The sequence below is a fragment of the Pseudopodoces humilis genome, chromosome 21 (assembly GCF_049639895.1).
Source record: "Pseudopodoces humilis isolate 2021_Gansu_Grassland_sample_001 chromosome 21, ASM4963989v1, whole genome shotgun sequence".
Taxonomy (NCBI): Eukaryota; Metazoa; Chordata; class Aves; order Passeriformes; family Paridae; genus Pseudopodoces; species Pseudopodoces humilis.
The window spans coordinates 8,744,216-8,760,031 of record NC_142220.1 but is presented as its reverse complement, the minus strand read 5'-3'; the positions used below and the strand labels follow the sequence as shown (position 1 = coordinate 8,760,031).

General features: G+C 39.4%; 1 protein-coding gene across 5 annotated transcripts in view; it reads left to right on the top strand.

Annotated features, from left to right (window-relative positions):
* The window catches only part of QTGAL (queuosine-tRNA galactosyltransferase), a 103,618-nt gene that overhangs the window by 57,606 nt on the left and 30,196 nt on the right, over positions 1-15,816 (top strand). For all 5 annotated transcript variants that reach the window (XM_005526820.3, XM_088065326.1, XM_088065324.1 and 2 more), the window contains one exon: positions 14,128-14,223. In XM_005526820.3, coding sequence (XP_005526877.2) covers positions 14,128-14,223 — 96 coding nt within the window. The remainder of the gene's footprint in view (positions 1-14,127; positions 14,224-15,816) is intronic.

The following is a 15,816-nucleotide window of genomic DNA, read 5'->3' as shown; positions in this document are numbered from 1 at the left end:
TAGTCGACTTTTATCTTTACTTTTTCTTTTGTAATCCTACTAGTGATTATTTTTCTTCCCAGAGGACACTGACATTTTACCTTTTCAAACACAAAAAGCAAAATTTATGTTCTATTACCCAGTGATGCTCTTTGATCAGAAGATTGTGTTAACAATTTCTCTTAATTTTGAGACCAGGAGAGAAATGCCTGAGGGTATCATAAATCATCCGTGAGTTCCAAGAGCCTTTCTTTTAAGTAAAGAACTTTCTCCCTACAGTATTGAAACCTGTGATCTGTCATCAGAATGTGAGTTATTTGAGATTTTTAGTACGATGTCGTGTCTTTTGCTGAATTTAGGGAGAAGCTATTTACTCCTCTTAACTGAGGACACAATGTGTAGTCATGCTTTTCTTCACTAACATTAGCTGCTACCAAAATAGCTTCAAATATTTGCAAACCCTCCGGACCAGAGCAGCCTCAGAGTGTTGCCCTTTGGTTAAGAAGTTTTTCAAGTACAAATGAAGGTATTCTGGGTCTGGCTGGGCTTACCTTTCCTCACAGAACGCTGTTGTGCTCTGATATCTGGGCTGGTTTGGGTACCACAGCAGTGGTTCTGCCAGGGCTGAGCAGGGATCCCACCTTCCTGCAGCCCTGCAGGGCTGGGAGGGGACATAGCCAGGACACCCAACCTTGGCTGAGCCCAGGCTGTTCCTCCAGTGGGATAAAAGCCACAGGAAGGAAAAGGGGACATTGGTTATTAAGGCATCTGTTCTCCACGGCAGCCTCTCTGTGTACTGAGGCCCAGCCTGCTGCTGGGTGGGAAATGGACAATAAACCATCTTTTTTCTACTTTTTAATTTGCTTCCATGCTCAACCTTCACTTTTTATTTTTTAATTAAACTGCCTTTATCTTGACCCCGAACTTTTCATCTTGTTTTCTCCCCTGTCCTGCTGAGGAGGGAGGTGAGAGTGGCTTGGTGGGCACCAGGGTCAGTTTTGCACGAGAGCTGCTCAACCTTGGAGCTATGGGACACGGGCCAGTGTCTTCCAGGACAATGCCTCCTGTTTATGAAAAGCAGCCAAAATGGCAAAGTAATGCTTTGCTCCAGCTGTTGAAAATGAATTACAAGCACAGGCCCACACAGTAGCAGAGGATGCATTTCTACATTTCCACAATTATTGTAAAGCTCTGGTTTGCTGTCTGAGGACTCATCCAGGAGCTGGGAAGCATTGGTTGAAACTGGTGTTGAAGCTGAATGCTCAGGAATATCTTCAAAAATAGAACATAAAAGTTTTCATTCTCTCCTGCTTTAGAAAGCCTTGCTTTCCTGGTTTTGTTCAGGGAATGGTTTATTCTGGATAAATGGAAATATTTAGAACATGAAGGACATTCCTGACAAGATTATGTTTTTTAATATGAAATGGATTTGGATTTTAAATTCTTTTGCTGTTTTAAATGTTGATGTTTAGAATCATGGTTGGATTCATGAAGCAGCTGCAGTGCTGAGGGTATCCTGAGTCTGCAGCTGGCTAATGAGGAACGATGTTGAATTGGACAATACCAATTTCTGACCTTACTTAGTCTTAGCAATAGTAAGTCTGTCTTAGTAAGAAAAGAAATTACATGTAGAACAATATAGAATGGGAAGACTATAGTGACAACAGGTGATAAGACTGAAAAAATGAGTGAAACACCAAGCTTGTAAAAAATGCATTGTTTGTTTCAATCAAAAAGAACATTAACCCAGACATTTTTTTCCAAAAATGAAAGGAATGAAATGTGCTTGAAAAGCAAAGTTTTGTAGCAGTGTTCATCACTGAGAAACTTTATTTGAGATTTAAAGGTTGGTTCCCTCTAAAAGTAATATCTACTAAAACACTGCAGTGTAAAAGAAACTTGTCTCTGTGTCCCATTCTGCTTTCATAGCACTTCTGATTTACATATAGTTTAATGCAGTAAACATTGAGATGTGTTTTTTGGAAACTGCTACCAAAGCTGGAGCAATTTGCCATTTCTGTAAAGTGCCATAATTACCAAAAGTATGGATCTGGGGAAGAAAGCATGGTGGGTTTGAACTTGAATAAGCTGGTTTAAATCACTGATAGCTCTCCTGATAGTAATCTGTGTAGCTCCAAAGATAAACAAACACCTTAAGGTACAAATGTTTTTATCTTAACAAGAATTTTGTTAACTAATTCTGTGGTATTCCAGCTTGTATTAGTGTAATTCTGCCAGAAATGCTTAGATCATGACATTAGTCTTAAAAGTTTCATTTATTTACTTCAATTTGTGTGAAGAGGTGAGAGGTCTCATAGTGCAGCAGAAATGAAAGAGTCCAGGCATGATGGTTGTTGCCCAGCAAACTCTGTATGTTCCTCTGAATGTTTGACTGTTAGACAGAACAATATTTAAACAGAATTCAAAGCCCAGAACAGCTGTGACAGCAGAGGAAGTTTCCAGTCTTCTCCATTTTTAATGTGGGAGCAGGCACTCAGGGAAGATCAGGGACTGGGCTGGGATGTCCAGTGGAATTAACAGGGCAGGAGCCAAGGGAAAGGATGTGCAGAAATGTATCTGGGCTAAAAGCTTGGAAGTTGGAAGCTTTACAACTTGGAAATTGAGAATAAGCCCAGCCTGTCACAGAAATATCTAAAGTAATATGATGAGGCTGAGTAGAACTTGTCCAATCATCTTTTGCTGGTGATAAAATACAATTGTCTGTTATTTTTTGACCAGGCTTCCCAAAGTGGTGGTTGATCCTCTGAGTCTGTCAGTGTTGAGGAGACGTTTGGACAATGCCCCTAAAACCATGTTTTAACTTAGCTCTGAAGTGCTCAGGCAGTGGATGATCATTGCAGGTCTGTTCCAGCTGAAGCAGTGTATTTATTCTAATTTGCTCAGTGTGTATAAAAATGGGAGATTTTTAATTGCAGCTGTGCTTTAAAATATTTATACTTCCTTAGAAACCTTCAGGTATGGTCTTGATGTCCAAATGACTCGGGGTTTGGACAGGCCATTGCAGCAGAAATGTTTCTGTTCTGGGGATGTTGGCATGTTTGATAACAAGAAGTTTTATCCCCCTGATGAATTAATGTTGCTGACTCCCTGATGTGGCTTGGGGGGGCACCAGACCTGAGCTAATGCACCTCCTCCCTCCCAGAGCCCCTCTGCCTGCCTCCAGGGGATCTTGGAGCTGCAGCACAGGTCTAGGATGGATCAGGAGTGCAAATATCCCATCCAGTTATGCACTGGACGCAGCAATTCCACTGAAGTCAGCAAAGGTAGTCCAGATTGTCACTGATACAAGTGGAAACAGAAACATCTTCCATTGAATTAAAACACTGTCCAGCTGCTCAGTAACATTTATTAACTTTACATTTTGCAGATACTGTATATAAGCCTGGTTTATGTCTTTCCTAAGTGGCAGTTGGTCTAAACACAGCATCGTGGCACTGTATGAAACATGTGAGAAGTTCCCCTTGGAAGTGAAGGGAAGAGGTTATTATAAACAGCTCAATTCACATTAAAGTGCTTGAAGTGTCCCACTTGCTGCAGTGCTGAAATCTCAGCACACCTGGGGCAGGGGAGCACCCAAAGCATGGGGATGGATTATGGAAGTGTTCTTCCCTCAGTTCCTCTGGTGCTGGGATGTCTGACATCAAAAGGAGGTTTTTCTCAGCCTGGAGGGTATTTTCTTTTCTCACCCCCCCTATTTGTACAGTACAAATATCAGCAATAACACAGAGCACCACATTCTCTACATCTTCCTAGAATTAAATTTTCTCATGTTTCGATGAAGTAGGAAAACAAATTGAAATTCTGGCTGAGCAGGACAGCTTTTCATGTTCCATGAGCTTTAAAGTGGCAATGTCTCCTCTTCATTTGCATTAGCAAGAAACACTTGCCAGTCAGTATTTTTTCTGTTTAGGAATGGTGTTGCTGAGTTTGGAGGTTTGAGAGCAGAGAGCTGCTGTTGGAATTCCTCCTCTGTGGCTGATTCCTCAGTGACCATCCCTACACTGACACAGACAGGCTTTCAAAGGTCCAGTGGGTGTCATTTTTCACAGTGTGTGTTGAATTTACAAGTCCTGAAGGTATTATACCTCTTTAATTTTATCATCTTTTGGCAGTATTTGGCAGTATTTGAAGTGGTTTTTAGTTTGGTGAGGGTTTTTTTTGGGGGGGAGGTTGTTGTTGGTATTTATTTGTTTGGGGGTTTTTTGTGGGGCTTTTGTTTGGTGTTTGTTGGGGATTTTTTGTTGGGGTTTTGTTTTGGTTTTCTGATTTGTTTTGGGTATTTTTTTAAGAGGAAGATGATGTTTATTATCATGAAATTGGCTCTGTGTCTAAAATGCTTCAGCCAGTTTTGGGAGATCACAGCTTGCTGCTTTCCTGAATTCAGATTAGAAGAGGTGACTTGATGCTAGTGGATATGATGTGAGTAACCATCACAACATAAATACCCATCTTTTATAGATGAACTAGCCTGTGTTTAAGAGACTCACAATTTTTCATCCACTTTTTCCTTAAAATAATTGCTTTTTTCTCCTTCCAATCTCAAAACAATTTTTCTGGGGCAGAATAACATATGTGCATGTGTGAAAAATTGCTGTTCATAAACGTCTCAACCTGGCTAAATATTTAAATATTTGCAGCTTGCCTGCATACATGCTACTGTTGGAATGGATTCCTGAATCAGATTAAAAGATTATTTCTGAGATTTTGCTGATTTTGGAACTTGGACTTCATTACTGCTGTACAAGGATCTTTCTGGTTCTTTTGTTTTTATGTAGGATGAGCTTGTGAAGTGGTGCAGTTTTCAAAAGGGCAGGGATCCCTATTTCCAAAAGGAGGTTATAGTAAATATTTTATAAGAAATAGGAATAAGTATTGTTGGTACACTGATTTTACTTTTTACAAAGCTAAGTTGGATAGAGCTCTGTGGGGAAATCTGATTTCCATCGTTTTGTTCTTTTGTTGTGCTGCTGTTGTACTTGAGTTTCAAAGCTGTAGTTGTTTGTCACTGTGATAAACAAATAGCACACACAAATTTCTTGTTTCTAATTTTGGGGATTTAGGAATTATCTAAGCATTTATCTAAATTCTGTGAAGGAATGACAGGCAATTAATTATTATTAAATATTTTTAACCACAGTATTTCTAAGATACGTTGTTCTTGTGCTTTTTTGTGTTACAGTACCTTTTCTCAGAATTTGTAGTTCAGAGACCTGAAACCTCATTTAAATCTTAATCATTTTTAGCAGGATGTGTGAGACAAACAAGGGTGTTTATATTGAGTGACCCATGGAGCTCTCAAAGATATAAATCACAGGAGCTGCTTGGTAGATCCTTCCCAGCTGCTGCTACAACCCTGTTTCAGTATGGCCAAAACTGCTGTTCTGTTTTTGAATTTTAAATTACATTAAGTACAATTGTAGCATCTGTTTCCTGCATGATTTTCAGCTTCTTGGCAAATGAAAAATCAACATTTTCTTTTCTGCTTCAGCTGATTTCCTTTAGATAGTTATTAATAGTTTGATATTATAGCAAAACCCTTTAATGCAGATGCCCATACTATTTATTGATGATAGATGCTGAGGGCCATATGGTAAATATCTACTGTCCTTTTGGTGTGAATATTTCTGCTGGACAGGAGAAATAGAAGATTATATTAAAAAATAATGTAAAAAATCTTTTTCATATATGTAGTCAATTGGATTCCTCTTAATTCTTTGGACATTTTAGCTGCACTTTGCTTATTATCAGATTCATATTGTGTGCTAAAACCACTTTTTAGAGGTGATTTATTAAAAATTTAATTTAATCTTAGTGGAGAAAATAATCCCATTGGTTTGAGGATGATTGTGATAGTCTGATTAAAGGAATGTACAGCTCCATGAGGCTCAGGCCCTTCAAAGGTGCCTACCTGAGCCAGTGAATTTAGAAACCCTCTGGAGCTCCTCTGTATTCATTAGAGATGCTGCCAGAGAACTTGCAGGGGTTCAGCTGCACCATGGCAGAAATTCTCTGTTGTAGAGAGGGCTTCTTGCTTTTTATCTCCTACTTGGTGTGAACCTGGACTCTAATCCTCGTTATTGTGGATTTTATGTTGTCCCAGTGCAGTGTGGGTGCCCTGATAACTCACACCAGCCTCTGCTTGGAAGATCTGAAGCTATTAATAGCCTTCTTTCTTATCCCTGAATTCTTTAAAAATATTTTAAAGTGCTGGCTAGATTGAGTGGCTGTCTGAGCAGTAACTGCTGCAAATCAGGGACGGGAAATGCCAAGTTCAGGCAGAATTTACTGCAGGAATGAATGTCAGGAGTGATGCACACCCAAGGACTCAGAGGTACAGCGTGACTTCAGGCTGCCCATGCTGTGAGAGTCTGGGGCTTACAGTCACAAATTAATGAAATGTTGGTCATGGTTCTGGCTGGGAAGCAGGGGAAGAACCTACAAATTCAAATCCCACATAAAAGCCATCAACAAATTATTAGTGAGGCTGAAACGGGAGAATGCAGAGAGGAGGGAAAGCTTTGTAGTGCTCTCAGCTCTGGTTTGTCTCAGACTTTACAGATTGATGGGCACTTAATTTCTATCTCTGCAAATGCTCAGGGTTGGTTGAGGTCTTTCCAGCTGTGTTCTCTGCACTGTTGAAAAACAAACTCTTGTAAGAGACCACTGGGTTCTGGACATGTATTGGGTCCTTTTCATTATCAAAAATGTGTGTAAAAACTGTTGCTGAGATGATGTTGGGTTTTTTTACTCTCAGTACATATCTATTTCATTGTGAGAAAGTGATTGTGGGGTAGAGGATTAGAGACAGTATGCAGAAGGCTAAGACCCTGAGATCTTAAATTTTCCCCCTGTAAAATCTGCTGTTACATTTTCTGGACTAGCAGTGGCATTTATTTTTCTAAAATAAATTTTTATTTTCTGTCTTTTCCTTGTTTTCCCATTCAGAGTTTTGAAGGGTTGCAGAACTTAAATCAAACACTCTCAAGGCACTGGAATGCATTTGGTGCTTTGATACTCCCCAAAGACTTGTGATATGATGGAAGACATGAGGGAGAGATTTAGGGTAAAGTTTGCTTTGATTTCCTAAAGAAAACATTCTACTATCGCAGCTGTTAATCGGATAATCAGAATCTGCAGCTTAAGATCTGATCTAAGTTTTCTCTTTTGCCTTCTCTAAAGGGTAAAAGTCTATAGGGGGAAAAATACCCCAAAAGAAATATAATTTATATTGGAATAAATACAGCAAATTTTCATGAATATTTAATATTTCTCCTGTGGGTCTTTTACATGTACATTAGCACACAGCTGAACTTCTCAAATTCAAAAGTGATCTCCTTCCCTTTAGTTTGATTCTTGTTCATAAGGTGCTTGTATTTCTTTCATTTAACTGAGGGTCATGTGTCCCCCACTTCCAAGTTCAATAAAACTTTAATAGCACAAGCTTTTATTTGAAAAAGAGAATCATGGAGCATTAGTATGAAGGATATGTTACACTCTCAGATAATCCTGAACACTCAGAAGTATTTCATGTTTCTCTCTCCAAATACCTGCATTTTAAAATTTGCTGAAGCTGAGATTTGCCAGGAGGTTTACTCACATTTCAGCTGAACATTAATTCTGGGAGCTGGTACATAGAAAAATTTCATGTGTGGCATTTTATGGGAATTTGTTTTCCTCTTGCTAAAAAATTTTAGGGAAGTTTGTTAATTGTGGACATAGCATCATGCACTTTAAGAGCAGAATAGTTTTATTTTTTAGCTACCCACCATGTAGAGAGATACTTCTATTGTCTATATTGTCATCTGTTAAATGCTGTCTAATAAATCACAGATAAGAAAGACCAATTCAGTTTTCATCTTGTGAAAATTCTAAATGGCATGTCCACAAGCCAAGTGGAAAGGTAATTTTTTGGACTTATTTTACATCAGCATTGGTCATTGTTTTTTCTTAGCAGATTTCTTGTTTGTTCTAATCACAGTTTAGGACAATATGACTTTAAGCAGATTGTTTTCTTTCTTTTGTAGTAAAACCTCAGCACAAACAGCAAGCCAAGGAGACAACCTCTTGTTGCAGAATGCTTTATTTTACTGGATGGAGTCATTCTTCCATTGTAAATACTTGACTCTTAAAATACTGGAAAATCTCCAAGAATTAGAGAAACTTTTTGCAAAGACTACTTTATGCAGCCTCCAGAGCCCAAAAATGCTGTAAGACAGGCTAAAATCATACAGGCTGTTTCCTTTGCATGCAGCTATTGTTTTGGCTTCAGCAGTAAGTTAATTCATCGTCATTAGTAGGGAAAAGCTCTAAAAATGTCCAGAAGAATGGTGCTTGCTCTTGGGCATTCAGCTACAAAACAGAGATATTCAACAGTATGGTTGGCCCTCAGTTATCCCACACAATGGGCTGCCAGGAGCTGGCTCACAAAAAGCAAAGCCACAGCAAATTCAATCCATAGGAATTGGGCTAGAAACCCAAAGTTAATATATTTACTTGTAGCAAGTTTGTAAACAGTTTTGCTTTCAGCAGCAAATTTTAAGAAAATCTAATAACATAGATAAAGAGTAGCCTGCTATATGCAGTCTTTACCCAGCGTTTCATTCTTTGTGGGGCTCTGCTGTAGCCAGGGATGTCAGGAGGAGGTGATGCCCTGCTGATACACACCCTGTTTTTCATTCCAGGTGGTGATTTCACTGCAGAGACTTGGTATGAAAGTTCTATTTAATGTACTATTTGTAGAAATTTGTATTTTGATATAATGGCTGCATAGCCACAAAGAGAACTTTTGTATTTTTCTAAAAGTGAATGGCCGGGTGAAAAGCACTATAAGTGCGATAAACTGTGAGGAACCAAGGGAGGTTGTTACAGCAGCTCAGCCAAATTCAGCTTTTCTCCCCCAGCTTTCCTCCTGTTACTGAGCCCTTTGCATTAAGAGAAAGCAACATCTCCCAGCCCCTCTCACTGGCTCTGTTCTGTGTTTCCTGCAAATTGTGAGACATTCCAGCCTTCATTCAGGCTTCAAATCCAGAGGAAGTCACGGGAGCTGTAGGTCATAAATTTTCCAGGAGCAGGAATACCTTCTCAGAGGTGCTGAATGCTCTTTGCTTTCACTGGCATTAGCAGTTCTCAGGACTGTCTTACTCTCTTTGATTAGCTTTGTTGCTTGCTAGAGTTTGGGATTTTGGAGGCGAAATACTCATTTTCAGTCAGGCATGCAGCAGAATTACTGTGTATACACCAGCTTTTCTGCACAGAGAGGCAAGGTATGGTTTATTTCAAGAATCTACTTTTTGCTGTGCTGGATTCCAGCTTCTTTAGGGAAGGATTTTCAGCTGCTCTCGAAGCTTGCAGTGATGAGGTGACACAGGCAGTTATTTGTGCAGGCCTGGGAAAGGGTACAGCACTTCAGTACAATATAAATTAACAGCATGGAGTCCATACCACACTGGCTGTTTAGGTACCTAAAAGCTCAATAAAGCTCATTGTAGTTACTTTCTTTTGAAAAAATCTTGTTTGCCCAGTCCTGTTTTTGAAGTAGGAAGAGTCTTTTTTTCTCTTCCCTACCCTCTGCAGCTGTTCTCTCACACTGAGACACACAGAGCTGGTTCTGGATGTAAACCTGGTAACAAGGTCCTGGTACAACCATTGCTGAATTAATGCACAGGTATGTTAACACATCATTGCCTCAGGGTGAGGAATGTTCCCCTTCAGTCTATGGTCTGCCTACAGCTTACAGAATCACTGTGACCTTCTCCATGGGATTTGTTTTCTTTTTTACCTTCTAACATGTCAATGTATGTCCCTGGATATTAGAAAGCTTCATTTATCTTAACAGAGGAGATTGGGTGCAATCTTGATTTGTGTGGATATAATTTTGAGAAATGCTTTAGCATAAATAGAATTAAATGTGTGGTGTGTTTTGGGTAAATCAGGTTGTTGCTTTGGGAAGCAGTCTGTGATTAAATCTGTTGCTGTTGTGAACTGCCTGGTTTCCCCTGCATGTCCTGCATGGCACGATGAGATCTGATGTGATAAGGTTGTTTCACCATCTGCATGTCTGCTTTTGTCTAACAGTGCTGTTAGACTTTGATTTGCTGCTTCAGGAAATAGAACTTTCCTTGAGAAGTTACTGTAAACACACAAATGCCTTTCCCTGTATTGGAGCTGAAATTTTGCACTGAATGCTGGCATGATCTGCAGTGAGCATCAGTGGGAACCAGAGTTCCATGTGCTGTTGACAGCTTTGAAACACAACAATGAAAGTCACTTTATCAACTCTTTGTATTCTTTAGATTTATTTTCAGAGAATCTGTGTAGTTGGATGTAATTTGATAACCAAACAGTGAAGAAGAACAAACCAGTTCCAATTACTTGCTACTTGATCCTTGGAATAAACCCAGATAACAATAAAAGTTCTAAATAATTTAGTAAATAGGACGCTGAAATAGGAATTTGTGCCCATCATCTGGAAATGGATTCCGGTTAAGTTATGACAACACTGTTCTTCAGGAATTCTAAACCTGAATTTATACCTTCATCTTCTGGATTTTAACATGAAATATTCATATATGTCAATATTTTTTATGGCATACAGTATACTGTAATTAATAACAATTATTATTAATAAGAATTAATCTTTCAATCCAGCTGGGTGTGAAAGGTTCACAGATCCAGCCTGCTCTCAGAATACTGAATTAACTCCTCAAGGAGTCTGGAGACCCACTGGTGTTCCAAGGTGACACAAGACATTTGTTAAGTACAGTTGGAGAATATTTCCAAGAAAACTAAACATAGTTCATGCCAGCATCATTCAAATTCTGCTTCTGATTGATTTTCAAGTTAAGACTAGCATGTCCTCTTTGTTTCTCTCATTCCAGTCCATGCAATCTAAAAGATTTATGGATAAAATCTAAAGTGTCAGTCTCACAAAGTGAGAAGTTGCAGTTTTTATCACAGAATAAGGCAATTTGACCATTTTTAAACACCTTGGCAAGAGTTTATGACAAGAATAGACAAAAAAGAAATACAGAGGAAACTTTCCCATCAGACTAAACCAAGGTGAAATATAGAATTTCCAAAGTGTGGAAGGTTGAGGTTATTTTTTTTTTTCCTTCTCTTGAAGATAAAATTTCAAAAGCTCTGGAAGGTGATTTTCAGAAGTTTGGCAGATGCCTCAGTGTTTCAGAACAGTTGTTAGGAGTTAGTATTTTTCCTGGCCAGTTCTCCTCCCATCAGAGTGGGTATTCAGAGGATCCAGTTTTATGTTACAGCTGGACTCATTAACTGTGGGCAGTGACCAAAAAGGGAGGGCTTGTTTTCCTCACCAGAGCTTTTCCTTCCCTCTCCAGTGTGTCAGTGGTATTGCTACTCTGACCCCACGGTGAACTGATTCAGAGAACTAAGGCTGTAGAAAACTAACACCAAAACCAGGGAAAATAATGGCTTTTTAGTGCTGTAGTGCTCTGATCCATCCTGGGGTCAGGCAAGTGCTGGTGCTGTGACTGGGGTGTGTAGCCAGAGGCAGGATGAGTGGGAGAGCTCTTCAATTAATGTAAATGTGGTGTGAATGTAGATTTCTAGCAGTTTTATCAGGTTAAAGATTACTTCTGGATTATCTCTATTCCTGTTGAAAATAGGGGTTTTGTTCTCTCTGCTTGGTGCCTTGTTTTCCTACATCCTCCTTTGGGGTAGCACCGCTGATTTATGGTTTGTTGGATCTGGGGGTTCAGCTGAAGACTTCACTAACAGCAACAAAAAAGAGAATTTCAGCCTCACAAAAGTTATTCTTACATAGCAAGGGACAAGGTAGTGTGAATTTGTCCTTTGTGACAGCAGCACAAATAAATGTTGTACTGTATTTATGCAGAAAAAGTTTATATCCCAGTTCACTGACTCTCAGCTGCTGTGCTGTGCAGGTTTAAAGACTTTTTTGAAGGATAAGATCCTCAAATCATGTGTGACATCGTCAGTCTCTGCTTTGCCCATGAGATTCTCCTCTGGTATCTCTCCTCAGATGGACAGTGAGGCACAGAACACTGCTGGATTTAGGAGAGACATCGCTGTACGTGTGTGATGGTCTGCTGTGAAATCATCATCTCATCCTCTGTGTTAACATGAGTGGCTTTTGGATGTTTTGTCTCTAATTTTTCCCATCTGTTCTGTCTGGTTTCACTGAAGTGCCCGTGGAACACGCGTTCTCTCGGATGGTTGGGTGGATGCTCTTGGCACGTGAGCACAGTTAATTGCATGGAGCTCCATCTCTAAGGTGAAGTGCTTTTCTGTTCTCTGAGGGACCTGACAGCTCCCAGGAAATGGCATCCTGGCCTCTCCAGACACATTTCACAAGTGATGGGCTCAAGATTTACTTTTGAAGTTTTTGTTTCTTTCAGAAATGAGATTCAATGCAATGCCCTCTGGCCTGGATTTTCTCCCTGCTGCTGTTTTCTTTTGGGATTACTGTTTGGTCATTGTTTGGTTCAGGCCATACTCAATTGCCCTTGTAATTAATGTGGAGCTAATAACCATGTACTGAGTAATCATGGCTGCTCTCCTTTTCTGGGGTTGTTTTGACTCTTTCAGCTCCCACTGACTCTTGGGGGGGAGATTTTTACATTTAACACCTCTGAACTAGAGTATTTCAGCTCTGGGCAACATGCTGATGTGTGAAGACACATTAGGTGATAGGATTGTTCTGACTAAATATAAGTGCCTAGAATTGAAGTGTCTGGATGAAAATGAGTCACCCTAGGATCCCTTTAGTGAAGTTCTGTCATTGTGCTCTTGAAGCTGGCATGCTGTGTGCTTCACCCTGAAGTTTGGGCAGATGCCCGTAAGAAAAGTGGGAGTAGGTCATCTGTCAAATTTTGATTAGATTTCTAATTTAATTAATCTAGACAGTTGATTTAAATGTCTTTATTTGGTTTTAAATCCATGTTTATCTGTGGAAATGGAAGTTGCCAGATGTAAGAGTTTGGTGTGGAGCTCCCTCAGGCTGACATCAAGAGGAACACCTTTAAAATGTAGATGCTGAGATGCATGTGACAAATGTACACTCAGATGTACAGGAATATTAATATTACCACTGTACCATGCTATGAAATAGTCAGCTTACAGGATCAGCATTGTCATTTGACTGACAGGAGTTGTGCAGTTGGTTTCTTCTGCCTTCATGCCCCAGGAATGAAACTCTGTAGTTTCTGTGTTGCTGCTGGAAGCAGGCACAAGGTCCTGCCTTCTCTTTGCACATTGTGTTTGACAAGTTCACTCTCCTCTTTGCCTGGATACTTCATCTTGTGCTAAAAGAAAGAACCAGTTTACCTCCTGTAATCCACTTTCTGGCTTATTTCACAGTTGTATTTACAACAAGTTTGTTTAAAGCTTCAAAGACCCATTTGTATAGTTCTTGGCTGTCACAAATGAAGAGATGAACTTAATAGTTACTCCCTTTTCTCTACTTAAAGCTCTTCCTTTCCAACAACCTTTTATTGTAGGTACCCCTGGGTAGCAAATCCACAGTACTCAGGTAATGTTTAAAACAAATTGCATTTTACTTGTCCAGGCTTGATTAGGATTTAAGTGTCTTTGGCAGAAATAAAAGATCAGAAATAAAAGATGGTGTAAAGCTCTGAGGTAAATGAAAGTTCATACTTAATATATAAGTAAGGAATATAAAGGAATATAAATGTAAGGAATATAAAATGGAAAAAAATAAAAAGCAGTGCTTAGCAATCTTTCAGTTTAAGAACTTGAACTTCCCATGATTCTTCTCAATTACTTCACTTCCATACCAAATAAAGTGCCAACTCCAGTATAATACTCTAAATTTGGAAAAATGTTTTAAGTACTCTGCCTGTGTTGGAGCTTGGGAGAGAAGAGAAGGTCATGGAATATGAAGCAGGAACCAGACTCACCTTTTGGGCTGTGGTACCTGGGAGGTTCTGGTACAAACTGCACTTCCAACACTAAGCACCTGCTAAATTTCCAGCTCTTGCTCTTCTAAGTGCTTGAAATCACTGAAGGTTATCCACAGGCATAATTTCAGGTGAATGTGTAAGGTCTGCTTTGCTCCTCAGCAGCTGCTGGGTTTGACATTTTGTTAACTGATGGATTTTTTTCCCTCTTTCCTAGGTGTTCACCTCCCATGGGCCTACTGTGATCATGCCAACCTGGTTCTGCTCTCGAGAATGGTTTTTTCGTGTGGGAAGATTTGATGAGGGTGGAAAGGTGAGTGGTGCAGGTGATCTGCAGTCCAGGAGCCATCCCTTTGTTTAACAGCTTCTGAAAGCTCTCTACCTCTGTTATTAAGGAACAATAGAGAAGGGGTATAGATGAAAACTGAGCTCTAAAAACACCTGGGTCATAAAATTTTTTTTAGAAAAACAGCCTCCAATCAACCAAAGTTTGGGAATAACCCTGGTGAGGGAAGGACCTACCTGAGATCAACACTGTAATACATCTATTGTGTCAGCAAACCTGGAAAAATGAAAGGTTTCAGATATACAAGCTCCTCTTGGGTCCCTGGAATAGATGCTAAAAAAAGGCTGTAGTTTTGTTATGATCTATCCCTGCAAGGTGAGGTAGGCTGCTGACAGAGGTTGGGAGGGAAGAAAAGTGCAGAATGGCAGAGAGATAAAAGTACATTCACCTAAGGAGGAAGGTTTATATCTCTCAGAGGAAAAAAGAAGGGCCATAAAACCATTACCAGTAGAACTCATTTATCCACCTGCCTCATGTCCTCTTGTCAATCTTAGTTCTTGTGCTTGTCCTTGGAAGATTTTAGGTAGCTTCTCCTCAAAGATCAGGGCTGAGAGGTTACAAATTAAATACCTTTGGTCTCAGAAGTGTTCCATCCCTGACAGTTAGGTTCTTTGTCTTTATGAATTTCCTTTATGAGTTCAATTGGATTGCTTTAAGCTCCTCAGTGTGCTTATGGAATAAAATCCATGGATTTCTGTTAGCAGTATTTATTGTGGCAGTTGAAATATGTTGACAAATAGATCTAATTTATACACATTTGGATCCATTTTGTGTGGTTTGGTTCCGAGAGATTTTGCTTCCAGTGGTTTTTTGTGAATTTTAGGGCTAAAATGGGTGGTTCTGATGATTTTTTTTTTTAAAAGCTTTCATTTATTAGCACTCTAAAAAAATCTGCTAAGGCTATTTCCTATTTTATTATTTAAACTACAACAGATGATGATGATGATTATTTTTATAGCTTTTAAATGAAGCCCTTCAGTGCCATGCAGTGTGTGTATATATATACATGTGTATGTATGTATGAGTATATACAAATATTATTCTTTGGGCTGCCAAAAAATTCTAATTATAAGTAGACAGCAGGCAGAGAACTGAACTGTTTATAGCAGTGAAAAGATTTGCCCACATGGTGGGTGAGTGGAGGAGCTGGGAATGGTGCCTGGCTCCCAATACAATCTACACTTACTGACCCATGCTCTTTATTTCTTTTTTATTATTATTTCTTATCATTGTATTTTCACTCTCTGAAGGATGTTTGACTTCTTGAGCGTTGTTAGTAAGCTCCAGAAAGCAAGCAAGTTAAAGCAGCAGCAACAATAGAACAGCAAGCCTAATGATAAAGTTCAAGAGGTTAAGCTAAATAGACTATTGTTCTGTGCTTTTTGCTTTTCGTTTTGGCTTTTTTTCCTCCTTCTTTTGTTTTTATGAGTTGGGTTTTTTCTGTTTTGCTCTCTCTGTGTAATTGTGTAGGAACTATGCCACTGCTTATTCAGCTGTAGTACACTGACAGTCTTAATCCTGATGATTTTCCAGCCACAATGCATGATATGTCCTTCTAGT